This window comes from Acomys minous (assembly GCF_964271855.1).
Source record: "Acomys minous genome assembly, chromosome: 3".
In the NCBI taxonomy this organism is placed as follows: domain Eukaryota; kingdom Metazoa; phylum Chordata; class Mammalia; order Rodentia; family Muridae; genus Acomys; species Acomys minous.
The window spans coordinates 120,999,354-121,016,401 of NC_140485.1; the positions used below are offsets into that span (position 1 = coordinate 120,999,354).

Genomic DNA, 17,048 nt, shown 5'->3' on the forward strand with positions numbered 1-17,048 from the left:
AGGTCAAGAAGCAGAGCCAGCACCAAGTTGACAGGAAGTGAACATGGGGGAAAACAGAGAGAGAGTGAGAGGAAGTCCAGAGGACGGATAGTAAACAGAAAGGAGGGACATTGGATTGAGGGCATTTAAGACAGCGTGGAGAAGTCGGCTGAGTAGGAGGGTAACTTACTCTGCCTCTCTGAGCTGGCAGGCTTCCAACCAAGCATCTGACTCCTGAGTCTTTATTGGGAAAAATCAAAGATTTGAGGGTTTTGGTTAAAAAACGAAAACAGAAACAGAAAACATAGTGAAACAAAGAGGAATAGAGTAGGGGGGGAGGGGGGAGGGAGGGAGGAAGGTGGGGCACAGTGAGAATAACAGGGTTATAAGGAGAATGAACAGCTGAGCAGAGGGAAGCCCTTGACCTGGAGGAAGTTTAGGAGGCAACCATAGACTTCGGTATGAGTAACAGGTACTTAGGATGCTGCAGGAGCCTGGGGGCCAGCATGTGCTTTGATATGCTGATAGGCACTATAGGTAGCCATTTGTCCCTTCTGACAGAGGTAAAGGAAATGACTCTCTTTAGTAGATAGAAACCTGCTTAACAAATTCCTAAGGAATTCTAGCTTTTACCTAACTGCCAGAAACCCTCTTATAGGTCAGGTCCAGCCCATTTCTGGATATTTGGATTGACTTTTAGAACTGGAGCGTTGCAGTTTCCTTTTTACCTGACACATATCACACGAAACCATAGAGCTATAGAATACACTCATTTTCTCTTGATAAGATAAAAAGGAGTCTTGGTTGAAAACTGATGTTTACGGCCAGGCCTGGTGGTGCATGCCTGAATTCCTAGCACTTAGGGGGTGCTATGAGGATTAGGAGTTCAAGGTCAGCAGTTTGAGGAGAGTCCAGAATATTGGGGACTCTGTCTCAAGGAAACAAAACAAAACAAGCAAATCCTCAAACAAGGTGGGGTTTGCCCTCCAGCCTCCTCCAGGAACAGCAGGGGATCTCCACTAAGAGTTTTCTTTGAGTAGGGAAAGCAGCAGTCACAGCCGCTGTTTTGTTTTCCCAACAGGAACACAGGGCTATTCTGTTGCTAGAGAGACCCCTGGGATGCTGCCCAGGTAACAGGGGACTTTTATTTGGATGTCCTAATTTATAGGCAGGCTCCAAGATATAGGGAAGAGAGGAAAAGCCATATTTAAATGTGAAAACAGACAAATCTTGGAAGAGTGTGTGAACTGTTTTTTATAGCACTTTATCATGAGTTGAAAAGGGAGGTGAATTTTATAAAGTGTTAGAGTCTGTTCTTTTTAGCTTCTTGAAAGTGAGATAAGCTTCTTAAAGGTATCTGCGAAGTGAAAAAACAGAGTGTAGTCCTAGCCCAATTTCAGGAGTGCTTAGATTCTTTAAGCTCCAGAGGACCCCTAATCCATCCCACCTTTCAGGCAAGAAGAAGCTAAAGGCTGTCTATATTTTTATTTTTAAATTTTATGTGTATACCTGTGTGTGTGCACATGAGTGTGTGTATGTGTGGAGACCACAGTGCTGGGTAGCTGCTTCGGTTGCTCTCCCTCTCCCTCTCCCTCTCCCTGTCTTTCACAGAACCTGGAACTTGCCCTTTTAGATAAACTGGTGAGCAACAACCCCCAGGGATCCTACTATTTCTGCCTCCTAGGGCTAGGATTACAGGGGGAACTTCTACCCACTGACCGGTCTCCCAAGCCCCTAAAGCAGTGGTTCTAACCTTCCTAATGCTGTGACCCTTCAGTACAGTTCCTCACATTGTGGTGACACCCAAACATAAAATTATTTCATTGTTTCTTCATAATAATAATTTTGCTACTGTCATGAACTGTAACATAAAAAGTATCTAAATATGCAGGATATCTGATACAAGACCCTTGTGGAAGTTGTAACCCACAGGCTGAGAAACACTGTCTATAAATGCTGTTATTAAAAACAGAAATCTTATTATAAGAGAGGCACCACAACTGTTAAGCACTTAAGTCAGTGTACCTAGGGATCTTGTGTTAAGAGCTGAAGGCATGTGGCTTCCCAGGGCTCGTATGGACAGAGTACTACAAGACCCACTTCCAAGTAACCAAGTTCCATTTACTCTTCAGGAAAGAAGCACTGTAGAAGACAATTCTCAGGACTTGATGTCAAGTGCAAGCCCAAGCGACCTGAACATGGAGATGCTGGTTAAACTGGTGAGCCACCTGTTGCCACTAGGATCTTGTCATGTTGTTACAGATAGAGAAGAGTCAGTATTTACCATGGTTAGTTCTTTGTTTTCATTCCTTAAAGAGGGGAACAACAAGCCAACTACTTAAATGTATTGGTAGAGTAAAACAAAACAAATCCTGGTAACCATCCTGTGAACACAAAAGAAGTTGAGTCAAAGGATAGAGACTTAACATTTGAGAGAAAAACCAATCTGTACATGACCCCATGATTTTCCATGATTTTCCATGACTTTCCATCACTTTCAGGAACTACACATGGAGCTTTGCGATGATGATGATGATGATGATGATGATGATGATGATGATGATGATTTCATATATTACATATTGACCACAGTTTCCCCTCCCTCCTCTCTTCCCAGCCCCCTACCCCACCCCCAAGATCCATTCTTTCTTCATTTATTTTCAGAAAAAGTCAGGCCTCCCAGGGATAACAACCAAACATGGCATATCAAGTTTCATTAAGACTAGGCACCTCCCCCTCATATTAAGGCTGAATGAGCCAACCCAGTAGAAGGAAAAGTGTCCCAAAAGCAGCAAAAGTGTCAGAAACAGCCCCTACTCCCACTATTAGGAGTCCCACAAGAAGAGCAAGCTATATAAGCATAACACATATGCAGAGGGCCCAGGTCAGACCCATGCAGGCTCCCTGATTGTTGGTTCAGTCTCTATGAGCCCCTATGAGCCTAGGTTAGTTGATTCTGTGAGTTTTCTTGTGATGACACCTCTGGGTACTACAATTTCTCCTCTGCTTCCACAGAACTCCTCAAACTCCACCTATTGTTTGGCTGTGGGTCTCTGCATCCGGTTCCATCAGTTGCTGAGTGAAGCCTCTTTGATGATGATTATGCTAGGCTCCTGTCTATGAATATAGCAGAATAACATTAGGAATCATTTCATTAATTGTTCTTTTTTTTCTTTTCTTTTTCTTTCTTTGTTTCTTTCTGCTGGTGATGTTTGGTATTATCCTAGGTCTCTGGATTATGCAGCCTCCAGGCACTGTCAGGGTGAGCTTCCTCTCCTGGCCTGGATCTCAAGCCAAACCAGTCATTGGTTGGCCACTTCTACAAATTCTGTGCCACCTTTACCCAGCACATCTTGCAAGCAGAACAAATTGTAGGTGGAAGGTTTTGTGGCTGGGTTGATGTCCCAGTCCTTCCACTGGAAGCATTATCTGGTTACAGAAGATGGCCAGTTAAAGGAGTCTTAGCTAGGGTCACCCCCTCATTGATTTTTGGGAGTATCCACTGCACTATGTTTCTACCTAGCCCTCAAAACAGTTCCAAATGCTAGTTGTCTCTCCCTGTAATCTCTTCCTCTGTCCCCCTGACCTGATCCCTCCTGTTCCCATCCTCTCCTGCCCCCAAGTCCTCTGATGATCTCTATTCTATTTTCCCTTTGCAGGGAGATTCATGAGTCCCTCCTTGAACCCTATTGTTACTTAGCCTCTCCAGGTCTGTAGGTTGTAGCATAGTTATCCTTTATTTTACTGCTAATATCCACTTATAAGAGAGTACGTAGCATGCTTGTCTCTTTGTATCTGGGTTACCTCACTCAGGATGGGGTTTTTTTCTCCTAGTTCTATCCATTTGCTTACAAATTTCATGATGCCATTGTATTTAATAGCTGAGTAGTATTCCATTGTGTAAAGGTACCACATTTTCTTTATCTATTCTTCAGTTGAGGGACATCTATGTTGTTTACATTTTCTGACTATTATGAATAAAGCTCCTATGAATATAGTTGAGCAAATGTCCTTGTGTTGGATGGGGCATGCTTTGGTACATACACGTGGGAGTAGTATAGCTGGATCTTGAGGTAGATCAATTCCCAACTTCCTGACAAACCGCCATACTGATTTTCAAAGTGGCTATACAAATGTGCACCCCTACCAGCCATGGAGGAGTGTTCCCCTTACTCCATATCATCGCAAGCAAGAGTTTTTGTTGTTGCTATTATTTTTTGTTTCTTTGTTTGCTTGTTTTTATCTTATCCAGTCTGACAAGTGTAAAATGGGAGCTTAGAGTTGTTTTGATTTACATTTCCCTCATGATGAAGGATGTTGAACATTTCTTCAAGTGTTTCTCAGCCATTAATACCCAATTTTTAATTGTATTATTTGTTTTTTGTTTTTGATGCCTAGTTCCTTGAGTTCTTTATATATTTTTGATAGTAGCCCTCTGTTGAATGTAGGGCTGGTGAAGATCTTTTCCCAATCTATGGGCTGTGGTTTGTCCTTTTGATGGTCTCCTTTACCTTACAAAAGCTTTTCAGTTTCATTGTTGTTCTTGTTGCCTGCCCTATTGGTGTTCTGTTCAGGAAGTTGTCTCTGGTGCCAATGCATTCAAGGCTATTCTCCACTTTCTCTTCTATCAGGTTCAGTGTATCTTGTTTTATGTTTAGGTGTTTTGATCCACGTAGACTTGAGTTTTGTGCAGGGTAATTGATATGGATCTATTTACATTATTATTCATCATGACATTCAGTTAGACTAGCACCATTTTTTGAAGATGCTTTCTTTTTTCCATTCCATATTTGTCTTCTTTATAAAAAAAAAAAAATCAAGTGTTCAAGCTGGATGTGGTGGCGCATGCCTTTAATCCTAGCACTCAGGGAAGCAAAGGCATGAGGATTGCTGTGATTTCAAGGCCAGCCTGGTCTACAAAGTAAATCCGGAACAGCCAAGGCTACACAGAGAAACCCAACCCAAACCAACGAAAACCAAAACCAACAAAACAAAACAAATCAGGTGTCCGTGGGTGTGTGGTTCTATACCTGTGGTTCAATTAGATTTCATTGAACAATTTGTCTATTTTTATGCCAATACTATATAGTCTGTAGTACAGCTTGAAATGAAGTGATACATTCAGAAGTTCTTTTGTTGTATAGGATTTATTTTTTATTTTTTATTTTTAGCTAGCCTGTGTTTTTTGTTTTTCCATATAAAGTTGAGTGTTGTTTTTTCAAGGTCCGTGAGGAATTGTGTTGGAATTTTGATGGGAATTGCATTGAATCTGTAGATTGCTTTTGGTAAGATGGCCGTTTTTACGTCAATCCTACCAATTGATGAGCATCAGAGATCTCTCTATATTTTGATATCATCTTCAATTTCTTTCTTCAGAGACTTGACGTTCTTGTCATACAGGTCTTTCAGTTGCTCAGTTACACTGAGATACTTTATATTATGTTGTGACTGTTGTGAGGGGTGTTGTTTTCCTGATTTCATTCACAGCCTGTTTGCAATTTGTATATAGGAGGGCTACAAATTTTTTTGAGTTAATCTTGTGTTCATCCACTTCACTGAAGGTATTTATCAGCTGTAGAAGTTCCTGGTAGGAATGTTCTAGACTTAACATGGATGTATTAATTTCTTTTGTCGTATCTTCTATGCCTGGAAGAGACTGTTCCAGCTGCCAAAACGCACAACATGTACATCTTCCATCTTTCGTCTTCTGCTGGTGATGCTTGCATCTGTACTTCCTGTTGATTTACTTTGATTTCCCATCTCTAGGATTCCCTCAGTTTGTGTTTTCTATATAGCTTCTATTTCTTTTTTCTGAATTACTTTTAAATTTTATTTTTAATTTATATATTCACTTTGCATCCTGATCATAACCCCCTCCCTCCTCTCCTCCCAGTCCCCCACTCCTGCCTTCTCCCCCTTATACCCCCCATCTTTTCTTTTTCTTTTTTTTTGTTTTTCGAGACAGGGTTTCTCTATGTAGCCTTGGCTGTCCTGGACTCGCTTTGTAGACCAGGCTGGCCTCGAACTCACAGCGATCCGCCTGCCTCTGCCTCCCGAGTGCTGGGATTAAAGGCGTGCGCCACTACGCCCGGCTACCCCCCATCTTTTCACCTCAGAAAAGGGGGAGCTCCACCCCCACCAACCCACCTTAGCACATCAAGCCTTATCAGAACTGAGCTCATCCTTAACCACTGAGGCCAGGCAAGGGAGCCCTGTTTGGGGAAGTGGTAGAAAGCAGGCAACAGAGTCCATGTCATAGACAGCAACTGCTCAGCTTACTAGGGGACCCATGTGAAGCTCAAACTGCCCATCAGTTACATTTGTGCAGGAGGCCTGTGCCCACTCCGTGCATGCTCTTTGGTTGGTGCTTCCGTCTCTGTAAGCCTCTATGGGTCTAGGTTAGTTGACTTTGTTGGTCTTCTTGTGGCATTCTTGCCCCTTCCAGGTCCTTCTATCCTTCCCTCAACTCTTCCACAGGACTTCCTGGCCTTCACCTAATGCTTGACTGTGAGTCTCAGCATCTGATTCAACCAGATGCTTTGTGGGGCCTCTCAGAGGACGGTTCTTGTCTGTAAACATAGCAGAGTATCGCTAATGGTGTCATGGGCTGGCTCTTTCCCATGGGGTGGGTCTCAGGTCTCAGGCATTGGCTGGACAGTCTCTTAGTCTTTATCTTTATCTCTGCGCATCTTTAGGAAGGGTAAATTTTGGCTCTAAAGTTTTGTAGATGGATTGGTATTCCCCTCCAGTATAAGTCCTGCCTGGCTAGAAGGTGGCCTCCTCAGTCTCCATGTCCCCCACTGCTAGGAGATTCAGCTAGGGTCACCTCCATATCCTCCCAGGAGTTTACCCTGTTAAAGGTCTCCAGCTTGTCTCAGCAATGCCCCTGCCCTCAGTTTCCCTTTTCTCTCCAAGCCCTCTCCTCTTTCCTCTCTACTCTCCCCATATCTGATCTCCCCTCCCCCACACCCTCTTCTACCCAGTTTTCTCCCTACGTTCACTTTTGATGTCTATTCTATTTCCCTCCTTATTACTTAGCTTCATTGGGTCTGTGAGTTGTAGTGTGGTTATCCTGCAGTGTATGGCTAAAATCCTCACTCCGGATGATTCTTTCTAGTTCTACCCATTTGCCTTCACCCCATCCTTGTTTTTAATGGCCGAGTAGTGTTCTATTGTATAAATGCACCATGTTTTCTTTTTATCCATTCTCATATGACGGGCATTTAGGTTGTTTCCAGTTTCTGGCCATTCTGAATAAAGCTGCTATGAAAATAATTGCGTAAATGTCCTTGTACTATGGTGGAGCATCTTTTGGGTATATGCCCAGGAATGGCACAGCTGGGTCTTGAGGTAGTACTATTTTCAATTTTTATGAGAAAGTACCAGATTGGTTTCCAAAGTGGTTGTACAAGTTTGCACTCCCACCAGCAATGAAGTAATGCTCCCCTTTCCACACGTCCTCGCCAGCATGTGCTGTCACTTGAGTTTTCGATCTTAGCCATTCTTGTAGGTGTAAGATGGAATCTCAGAGTCATTTTGATTTGTGCTTCCCTGATGACTAAGGACGTTGTGCGTTTCTTTTACTGCTTTTCTGCCATTCAACAGTTCTCTGTTGAGAATTCTGTTTAGCTCTGTGCCCTGTTTTTAAGTGGGTTATTTTGTTTGTTGGTACTTAATTTTTTGAGTTCCATATTTTGGATATTAGGCCTTTGTCAGATATAGCATTGGTGAAGATCCTTTCCCAATCTGTGGACTGCCTTTTTGTTCTTTTGACAGAGTCCTTTGTCTTAAAGAAGCTTTTCAGTTTTACTGATCTTAGGGTCTAAGCTATTGGTGTTCTGCTCAGGAAGTTGTTTTCTATGCCAATGTGTTCAAGCCTCTTCCCCACTTTCAATTCTAATAGATTTAGTGTGTCTGGGTTTATGTGGGGGTCTTTGATTCACTTGGGCTTGCATTTTGTGCAGGGTGATAAATATGAATCTATTGGCATTTTCTACATGTAGACATCCAGTTAGGCGAGCACCATTTGTTGAAGATGCTGTCTTTTTTTTCCCATTGTATGTCCTTGGCTCCTTTTCAAAAATCATAAGTGTGTGGGTTTATTTCTTGGTCTTCAGTTTCATTCCACTGATCCACATTTTGTTACTATACGTGTACCATACAGTTTTTATTATTGTTGCTTTGTAGTACAGCATGAGATCAGGGATGGAGATGCCTCCAGAAGTTCTTTTATTGTATAGAATTGTTTTAGCTAGTCTGGGTTGTTGTTATTTTTCCATCTGAATTTGAGAATTTTACTTTCAAGGTCTGTAAAGAATTGTGTTGGTATTTTGATGGGAATTTAATCAAATCTGTAGATTGCTTTTGATAAGATGATCATTTTTACTATCTTAATCCTGCCAATTCATGAGTGCGGTAGATCTTTATAAATTTTGATATGGTTAATTTCTTCCTTCAGAGACTTAAAGGTCTTGCCATAGAGTTCTTTCACTTGGTTAGAGTTTCGCTAAGATATTTTTTATTATTTGTGGCTATTGTTTCCCTAATTTCTTTTTCAGCCCATTTGTTGCTTGTACAGAGGAGGTACTGATTTTTTTTTAGTTAATTTTTTATCCAACCACTTTGGTAAAAGTGTTTATCAGCCATAGGAGTTCCCTAATAGAAGTTTGGCAGCCATTTATATATACTATCATATCATCTGTGAATAATGATACTTTGACTTCTTCCTTTCTAATTTGTATCCTCTTGATCTCCTTTAGTTATCTTATTTCTCTAGCTACAACTTCAAGAACTATATTGAAGAGATAGTGAGCAGCCTTGTCTTGTCCCTGATTTCAGTTGTATTGCTTTAAGTTTCTCTCCATTTAGTTTGATGTTGGCTATAGCCTTGCTTTATTATTTTTTTTAATTTTTTTATCAGCATAAATATCTTTTATTTTTTTTCTCAGCTTGAAGGTCTATCTGAGGACAATTTTTTCAGCCCTCCTAACATTTTATTTCTAGAAGAAATTTATATATCAAGAACAAATTCAAGTCAGTGACAATATAACCCTAGCAATTTCTTGGTTCTCTTTTTTACTTATGGGCCAGTAACAAACCAATTTAAGTTAGGAGTGTATCAGAGGAGACACTAGAAGGTATAGTAATTTCCTAATAGAGGTACCAGATCACAAGCATCTTTTTCTAACCCTGAGGTGGCATGATTACAGAATGTACAGTGTTGTAGCAATGCCTGGAGGAAAGTGACTGAGCGTCCCCTCCCATGACCAATAGAAGAAGCAGGGAAATTACTAAGCTTATTTAGGGCCCTAGAGCTAACTCTGTTAAGTTTAGCCTTGCTTTATATTGCCTTTATTTTGTTTGGGTATGCACCTTGTATCCCTGATCTCTCTAAGACATTTATCATGAATGGATGTTGGAATGTATCAGAAGCTTTTTTGGTGTCTAATGAGATGCTCATGTGTTTTTCTTTTGGTTTGTTTATACGGTGGATTACATTGATGGATTTTCATATACTGAACCACCCCTGCCTGGTAAAAGCCTACTTGGTCATGGTAGATGATGTTTCTGATGTGTTCTTGGATTTGGCTTGTGAGTATTTTATTGAGTATTTTTGTGTCAATGCTCATAAGAGAAATTGATCTGAAATTCTCTTTCTTTGTTGGGTCTTTCTGTGGTATCAGGGTTACTGTGGCCTCATAGAATGAGCTTGGAAATGTTCCTTCTGTTTCTATTTTGTGGAATAGTTGAAGGGTATTGGTGTATTGGAATCAGCTATTCTTTAAAGGTCTGGTAGAATGCTGCGCTGAAACCATCTAGCCCTGAGCTTTTTGGAATGGGGGCAGTTTGGGAGACTTTTAATGCCTACTTCTATTTCCTTAGGAGTTATATGACTATTTAACTTGTTTACCTGATCTTGATTCAACTTTTGTAAGTGGAATCTATCAAGAAAATTGTCTATTTCTCTTAGATTTTCTAATTTTGTGGCATACAGGCTTTTGAAGTAAGATCTGATGATTCTTTGGATTTCCTGTCTTGTTATATCTCCCTTTTCATTTCTGATTTTGTTGAGTTGGATATTGTCTCTCTGCTTTTTAGTTAGTTTGGCTAAGGGTTTTTGTCTAGCTTGTTGATTTTTTTCAAAGAACCAGCTCATGGTTTCGTTGATTCTTTGTGTTATTCTCTTTGTTCCTAAATTACTGTTTAGCCCTAAGTTTGATTTTTTCCTCCTGTCTACTCCTTGTGGGTGTGTTTGCTTCTTTTTTCTCCGATGGCTTTCAGTGTGCTATTAATTTGCCAGTATAAAATCTTTCCAATTTCTTTATGAAGGCAATTAATGCTATGAACTTTCCTCTAAGCCCTGCTTTCGTGATGTCTCATAAGTTTGGGTATGCCATGCCTTCATTTTCATTGAACTTTAGGAAGTCTTTAGTTTTTTTTCTTTCTTTCCTGACCCAGTGGTCATTGAGTAAAGAGTTGTTCAGTTTCCATGAGTTTCTAGGCTTTATGCTATTGTTGAAGTCCAGCTTTAATCCATGGTGATCTGATAATATGAAGGGATTATTTCAATTTTCTTGTTGAGGCTTGATTTGTGACAGACTATATGGTCAATTTTCCAGAAAGTTCCATGAAGTGCTGAGAAGAAGGCATAGTCTTTTGTGTTTGGGTGAAAAATTCTGTAGATATTTGTTAGGTTCATTTGATTCATGATCTCTGTTTAGTTTCTTGATAACCTGACCTTTGGTGAGAGTGGGATATTGAAGTCTACTGTTATTAATGTGTCCAGTATCAATGTCTGATTTAAGCTTTAGTAATGTTTATTTTACAAATGTGGGTGCCCTTGTATTGGGGCATAGATATTAAAAATTGAGATATCATGTTCGTGGGTTTTTCCTTTGATGAGCATGAAGTTTCCTTCCCCATCTCTTTTCATTGATTTTGGTTGAAAGTCTATCTTATTAGCTATTAGAATGGCTACTCCAGTTTATTTCTTGGATCCACTTGGAAAACCATTTTGTAGCCCATTACTCTGAGGTAATGTTTATCTTTATTGCTGAGGTATGTTTCTTGACTGCAGCAGAATTATAGGTCCTGTTTACACATGCATCCTGTTAGCCTGCGTCATTTTATTGGGGAATTAAGTCCACTAATTTTGAGAGCTATTAATGACCAATGATTGCTATTTCCTGTGATTTTTATGTTGTCAGTTGTAATGTGTTTATCTTCTTTTCCTTTTGCTATAGTGGAGTTACATCCTGTGTTTTCTTGGGTGTAGTTAGCCTCTGTTGGTTGGAGTTTTCCTACTAGTATCTTCTGTGCATATTATTTCAACTGGTTCTTGTCCTGGAATGTCTTGTTTTATCCATCTATGGTGATTGAAAGTTTTGCTAGGTATAGTAATCTGGGCTAATGTCTGTGGCCTCTTTGGGTCTGCAAGATGTCTGTCCATACCCTTCTGGATTTTATAGTCTCTGTTGAGAAGTCAGATATGATTCTGATAGGTTTGCCATTATATGTTACTTGGCCTTTTCTCTTGATGTGTTTAATATATTTTTTTTGCTCTGTACGTTTAGTGTTTTGCTTTTTATGTGGTGGGAGGATTTTCTTTTCTAGTCTAATCTATTTGGTGTTCTGTGGGCCTCTGGTATGTTAAGGGCATTTCTTTCTTTAGGTTGGGGAAGTTTTCTTTCATAATTTTGTTGAAAACTTTTTCTGGGCATTGGAGCTAGGACTCTTCTCTTTTGTCTTCTCATAGTGTCCTTGATTTCTTGAATGTTTTGTAGCAGGAATTTTTTAGATTTAACATTTAATTTGACAGATGTATCAATTTCTTCGATTGTATCTTCTATACCTGAGATTCTTTCTTCCAGTTCTTGTAGTCTGTTAATGATGCTTACCTCTGTCATTCCTGTTTTTTTCCCTAAGTTTACTATCTGTAGGATTTCATCACTTTGTGTTTGTTTATTCATTCTATTTTCATTTTCAGATTATAAACCATTTTATTCATTTCCTTCACCTATTTGTTTGTATTTTCCTTTACTTTCTCTTTAAAGACTTCTTTTTGTTTTTTGTTTTTTGTTTGTTTTGGTTTTTCAAGGCAGAGTTTCTCTGTGTACACTTAGCTGTCCTAGATTCATAAAGGCTTCTTTTACTTGATTGCATTTTCCTCTATTTCTTTAAGGGATTTATTCATTTCCTCTTTAAATGCCTCTATCACCTTCAAAAGCATAGATTTAAGGTCATTTTCTTGTGTTTCAGTTGTTAGGGTATCCAGGGCTGCTTGTAGTGGGATAACTGGTTTCTAGAGGTGACATATTGCCCTGGCTTTTACTAATTGAATTCTTACCCTGGCCTTTAGCCATCTGGCTGTCTCTGGAATTGGTATCTGCTGGATTTTATGAGCTTGGTGCAGGTGGCTGGGTTTTTCTGGAGTAGCCCTCCTTGGGATTGTGGGCATGGTTGTGTAAAGGCTGCTGGAATTTAGAGAATAGGCTGCAGTTCTCCTCAGGTGACTGTTTCAATTAGACCCACAGTCAAGAGACTGGTATGGGGGTGTGTAGCCTGATCCTGAGGACCAGCAGGTCCTGGTCTCTGAGCTCAATCTTCCCAGGTGCTGTGAATGTTGGGTGCTGCCATCTTAGAGGTAGATCCTGTATGCTCCTGAGTCTGGCTGGTCTCCTCAAGGAGAGGCGTAAAACCATAGACCTGAGTCTGGGACCATTTCCCTGGATCCTGGGAGTTGGGTGGCCAGAGGCTAGAAACTCATGTCCCTGGAAACTGGGAGCTTTCCTCAGGATAGCAGGAACAACTAGGTTGCCAGAGACTGGGACCACTCATCTGGGAAACATAGACACTAGAGTTTTGGAGTACATAGCTCACTCTGCAGTCACTGTTGTCCTATAACCCAGATACCATGTGCAATAGGCACCACCATCTTGGATCTTCTATTGCTTCTCTATTTTCAGGCCTTGAACCATTTTATTTCTTCCCCCACCCCCAGAGCGGCCTCAAACTCACAGAGATCTGCCTGCCTTTGCCTCTCTAAGTGCTGAGATTAAAGGTATGTGCCACCATTCCCAGCTTCTTCAGCTGTTGTTTGTTTGTTTGTTTTTTGTTTTGTTTTGTTTGCTTTTGGTTGGTTGGTTGGTTGGTTTTTTTGGGCATCCTTTAAGGGATTTATTTCCTCTGTCATTTTCATAAAATTGGTTTTAATGTTATTTCCTTGTACTTCAGCTGTGTTGGAATATCCAGGGATTGCTTTAGTAGAATGGCTGGACTCCGATGGTACCACACTGCCCTGGCTGTTGTTGATTATGTTCTTATGCTAGTCTCTAGGCATCTAGCTGGGTTTGGAGTAATTTTAGATTTAGGTGATGATTTGGGAGTTTGTTTTTGTTGGATGGATGTTTTTGCTTTTGGTTTGCTTCCTTTCTGGTCTTCTGGCCTAAGTGGCCTGTGGTTCTTGTGACTGTCGAGTCCTCCTGTGCAGTAGGGTTTTTCTCCTGGGGTTTTGGTGGCATGTGTGACCTCTGGAGTTTTGGGTGCCTGTGTTGCCTCTGGAGTTTTGGGATTCTGGAAGCTGGTGTGGCCTCGAGGACTCTGGTAGAGCAGGAGACTTCTCGGGTTCTGGTTACTGCGGCCTTTGGTAGAGCAGAGGCCTTGTGCTGTAGTTATAGGCCTGAATGTGGAGATGAGGGGAGGGAGTGTTGTTGTCTGAAAGGTGAGTAGGGTCTGAAGAGTAGATGCCTGTGTGCTGGGTCTTACCTCAGGTTCTGGATACCATGTGGCCTGTGGTAGACAGGGGCCTGCTGTTGGAGTTATTGGCCAGGATTGGTTTCCAGTTTTTAACTGGCACACACCAACTTCAAAAGCTGACTCTTGTCAACATGTGAAATTCTCTGCTGTGGGTTGAAGGACAGACTTTAGAGGGGGATGCCACACATGCAGAACCTGTTCCAGCTGCCAGAATGCATAACATGCATATAGTATTTTGGAATATTTTATATGGCTTCACATTGTTTACGTTTCTTTTTTAAAGACTCCAAAGTAGATGTCAGCATCCACAGTTTTATAGATGATCACCTGAGTTAGAAAAACTAAGTGACTTACCTAAGGTTAGACTCTCAGAGAGAGAGGACTGTATGAGTTCTGCAGCCTTAAGCTCAGACATAGAGATCTTTACAGCTCACCATACCTAGGTAGGGGCCAGAACAGGGGCCTTGGCCTTAGGATATGGTTTCTCGCTCTTCCCACACATCAGTCACCAGGAATCAGCATGGAAGCCCATCATAGACTGATGGTAGCGACTAGCACGGCCTTCTGAGCACCGGGATCACATGCCTGTACACTGGGATTAATTTTTTAATGTTCTGGCCATAGTACGACTTGAATAAAGAGTCATCCTATACAACTACTAGACCATTGGGTTGTATCTCCAGCTCTTGGTTTTTTGAGACAGGGTTTTGCTATGTGGCCCATGCTGGATTTTTTATTTACAATACTATTGCCTCTTTTAGCCTCCCAAATTCTAGGATTGCAGGTATGTGTACCCATGGCCTGTGTGTTTACATATATATATATATATAATTTGAGAAATTTAATTCTATTTTGACAGTTTGTCTTATGTAGAAGGATGGTGTAGAAGTGTTTGTCCTTGGTGGTTGGGGATGTAGGCTCAAATAGTGGCATTTGCTCAACTTGTGTGAGACTAGGCTCAGTCCCCAGAGACAGAAAAAAATTCTTTTGTTTTTTCAGTGATTAAAAAAAATAGGACAAAAATTACCCAATAGAACAGGTGTGTAAGGACTTTAATTCTGTTTTGTTAATAGAGTGAGCATAAAATCACTTCTCAAATAGAAAGGTGGGAGCTGAATGAATGATCCTGCCATTCCCACAAAAACTGAGATTTTATAGGGAATCTCCCCCCTCCCCCCATCTGACGGCAACCAAGACATCTTTGGGTATCTGGTGGGAAGGAGGAAATACACTTGTGCACATTCGGTGGTTGTATCGTTCCCTTATGCTATCCCAGTGAATGAGGGAAAAATAGAACAGAGGCCCCTCAAGAATGGGAGGGCCACCACCAGCTGTTTGTCTCAGCTCACTGAGATTCTTGGTGGCTTCATATAGCTCTATACTGTTGCCGTCATCCCTTAAGATGATCTCTCCTATGGATCTTGCCTCTTCCTCCTCCTTGGTATCTTTCCCCTTTGTTGAGGGCTTCAGTCATTAAATTTCTCCTGAATTCCTGATGTGTGTGTGTTTTTTTTTTTTTTTTTTTTTCAGGAGAGAAAGCTCCAGGTTGACTCAGTAGAGAAACGAGCCCAAGTTGTGAGGGAGCTTGTACAGAGTGAGAGACGGTATGTGCAGATGCTGGGAATTGTGAGGGATGTCTACGCCAGACCCCTGAGGGCAGCGCTCGATTCCAACAGAGCCATTCTGAGTGCTGCCAATATCCACATCATTTTCTCTGACACTCTGTGCATCTTAAACCTCAACAGGTAAATCCTAAAGACAGGTTCTTAAACAAACAAACAAACAAAATACTCCCCAGTTGGTGGGAATAGGACATTGTTTCAAAAGCCCCACTGTGGCCAAACAGTTATCTATCTTCTTGGGGATCCCATTACCCAGAAGAGCAGAGGGGCTCCTTTGCATGTCCCCTGATAGCTACAACAGCAGTGATGGCTTCCAGTGCTCTCCCAGCCCCACCTAAGCATCCCAGTCTAACCTTGGGGAAGTCACTTAGGTTTTCTAACTTGGGTGTTCATCTGTAATTCTGTGGGTGCAACATGTACAAGACAAAGAACTCAATGTCTAGGCATTTTGTACTCAATAAGCTGCTTACACAAAAGTCCACGGGAAACAGTCAACAATGTCTAATTGAATAATAAGCCAGGAACAAGAAGATTCAATGGTACCAGGTTACTCTGCTTTTCCATTGAGTTTCCTACATGTCTGAAGAGACTGAGAAAAACAATGGTTACTACCTGTAGTACAGTGAAGTGAGCCAAGTGCTACCTTAGTCAATTCCACAGATCTGGAGAGATCCACCTCCTACCCAGTAACAAGGCTGATGAACCCTCTGTCAGTTTTCATGACCTGGATCTGTAGAGTAGGAAGGCTGTATGCAAGTTATGACTCTTGGCTTTTGAAGCTGCCATTCTCCTCAGATGCCTGTTAGAACGTCCGTGGCCCTGGCTCTCTGTGGACGGGCCCTTCAGAAATGGTTCTACTGTAGGAAGCTGAATTCTGACCCAAGGGATTAAGGCAAAAGATGGGATCCTGGACAATCAAGCTCTTCCCTCACTGCCCAGCTCCCCTATTCTGTCAAATCTTTATGGCTCTGTGGCTAAGTGTTCTGGTCCAAATCAAGTTCTACCACAAAAGACTAAGCAGAAAAGCCGACACTAATGAATTCATGGCTAAAGTTTGGAGAGTCTCAAATGTTTAAGATACAATCTTCTTGGGTTGTAGAGAGTTTCTAGATAAGCTAAAAGACAGACTACAGGAATGGAGCCCAGCCCACTGTGTGGGAGAAATATTCATAAAGTTTGGAAGCCAGCTGAACACATACACCAATTTCTTCAACAATTACCCAGTTGTTCTGAAAACCATCGAGAAGGTAAGCAGTTGTACTGTCTCCACCCTAACCCTGTACGACACAAAGGACAGAGGTACATGGGAACGGCTGCTTCTCAGCTGCTCCTTCTCAGGTCTCCCCCTGTATTTGAAGCTTCTTGAGGACAGGGAGCTTGACACAGAGGCTAACACAGTGGTGGATGCACAGCAGCGCGCAGGGACTGATAGTTGAGTTGCAGCTAGCCTCATATTCACTTTTCATGCACCCCAGCCACTTAGTGCCTCAGTGACAGGACACTGAACAATTAAATTGAAGGAAGATTGCGAGCTCAGAATTCTCTGCTGCTACAATGCTGGGGGTATGCAAGTTTGGGTCTATGGACAACTTGACTGTGAGTCTTGATCTTGAAGACAAGAATGAGAGGAAAGAGCGTTATCAAAAACAAACTGGCGGCACAGCTTTTATAGCTATTTTCAATACTGATATG

The 17,048-nt window shown here is 41.4% G+C and overlaps 1 protein-coding gene across 1 annotated transcript in view; it reads left to right on the plus strand.

Moving 5' to 3' along the window:
* The window catches only part of ECT2L (epithelial cell transforming 2 like), a 99,841-nt gene that overhangs the window by 69,141 nt on the left and 13,652 nt on the right, over positions 1-17,048 (plus strand). The window contains exons 14-16 of the mRNA XM_084777589.1: positions 2,112-2,198; positions 15,265-15,479; positions 16,456-16,603. Of these exons, the coding sequence (XP_084633715.1) occupies positions 2,112-2,198; positions 15,265-15,479; positions 16,456-16,603 (450 nt within the window). The remainder of the gene's footprint in view (positions 1-2,111; positions 2,199-15,264; positions 15,480-16,455; positions 16,604-17,048) is intronic.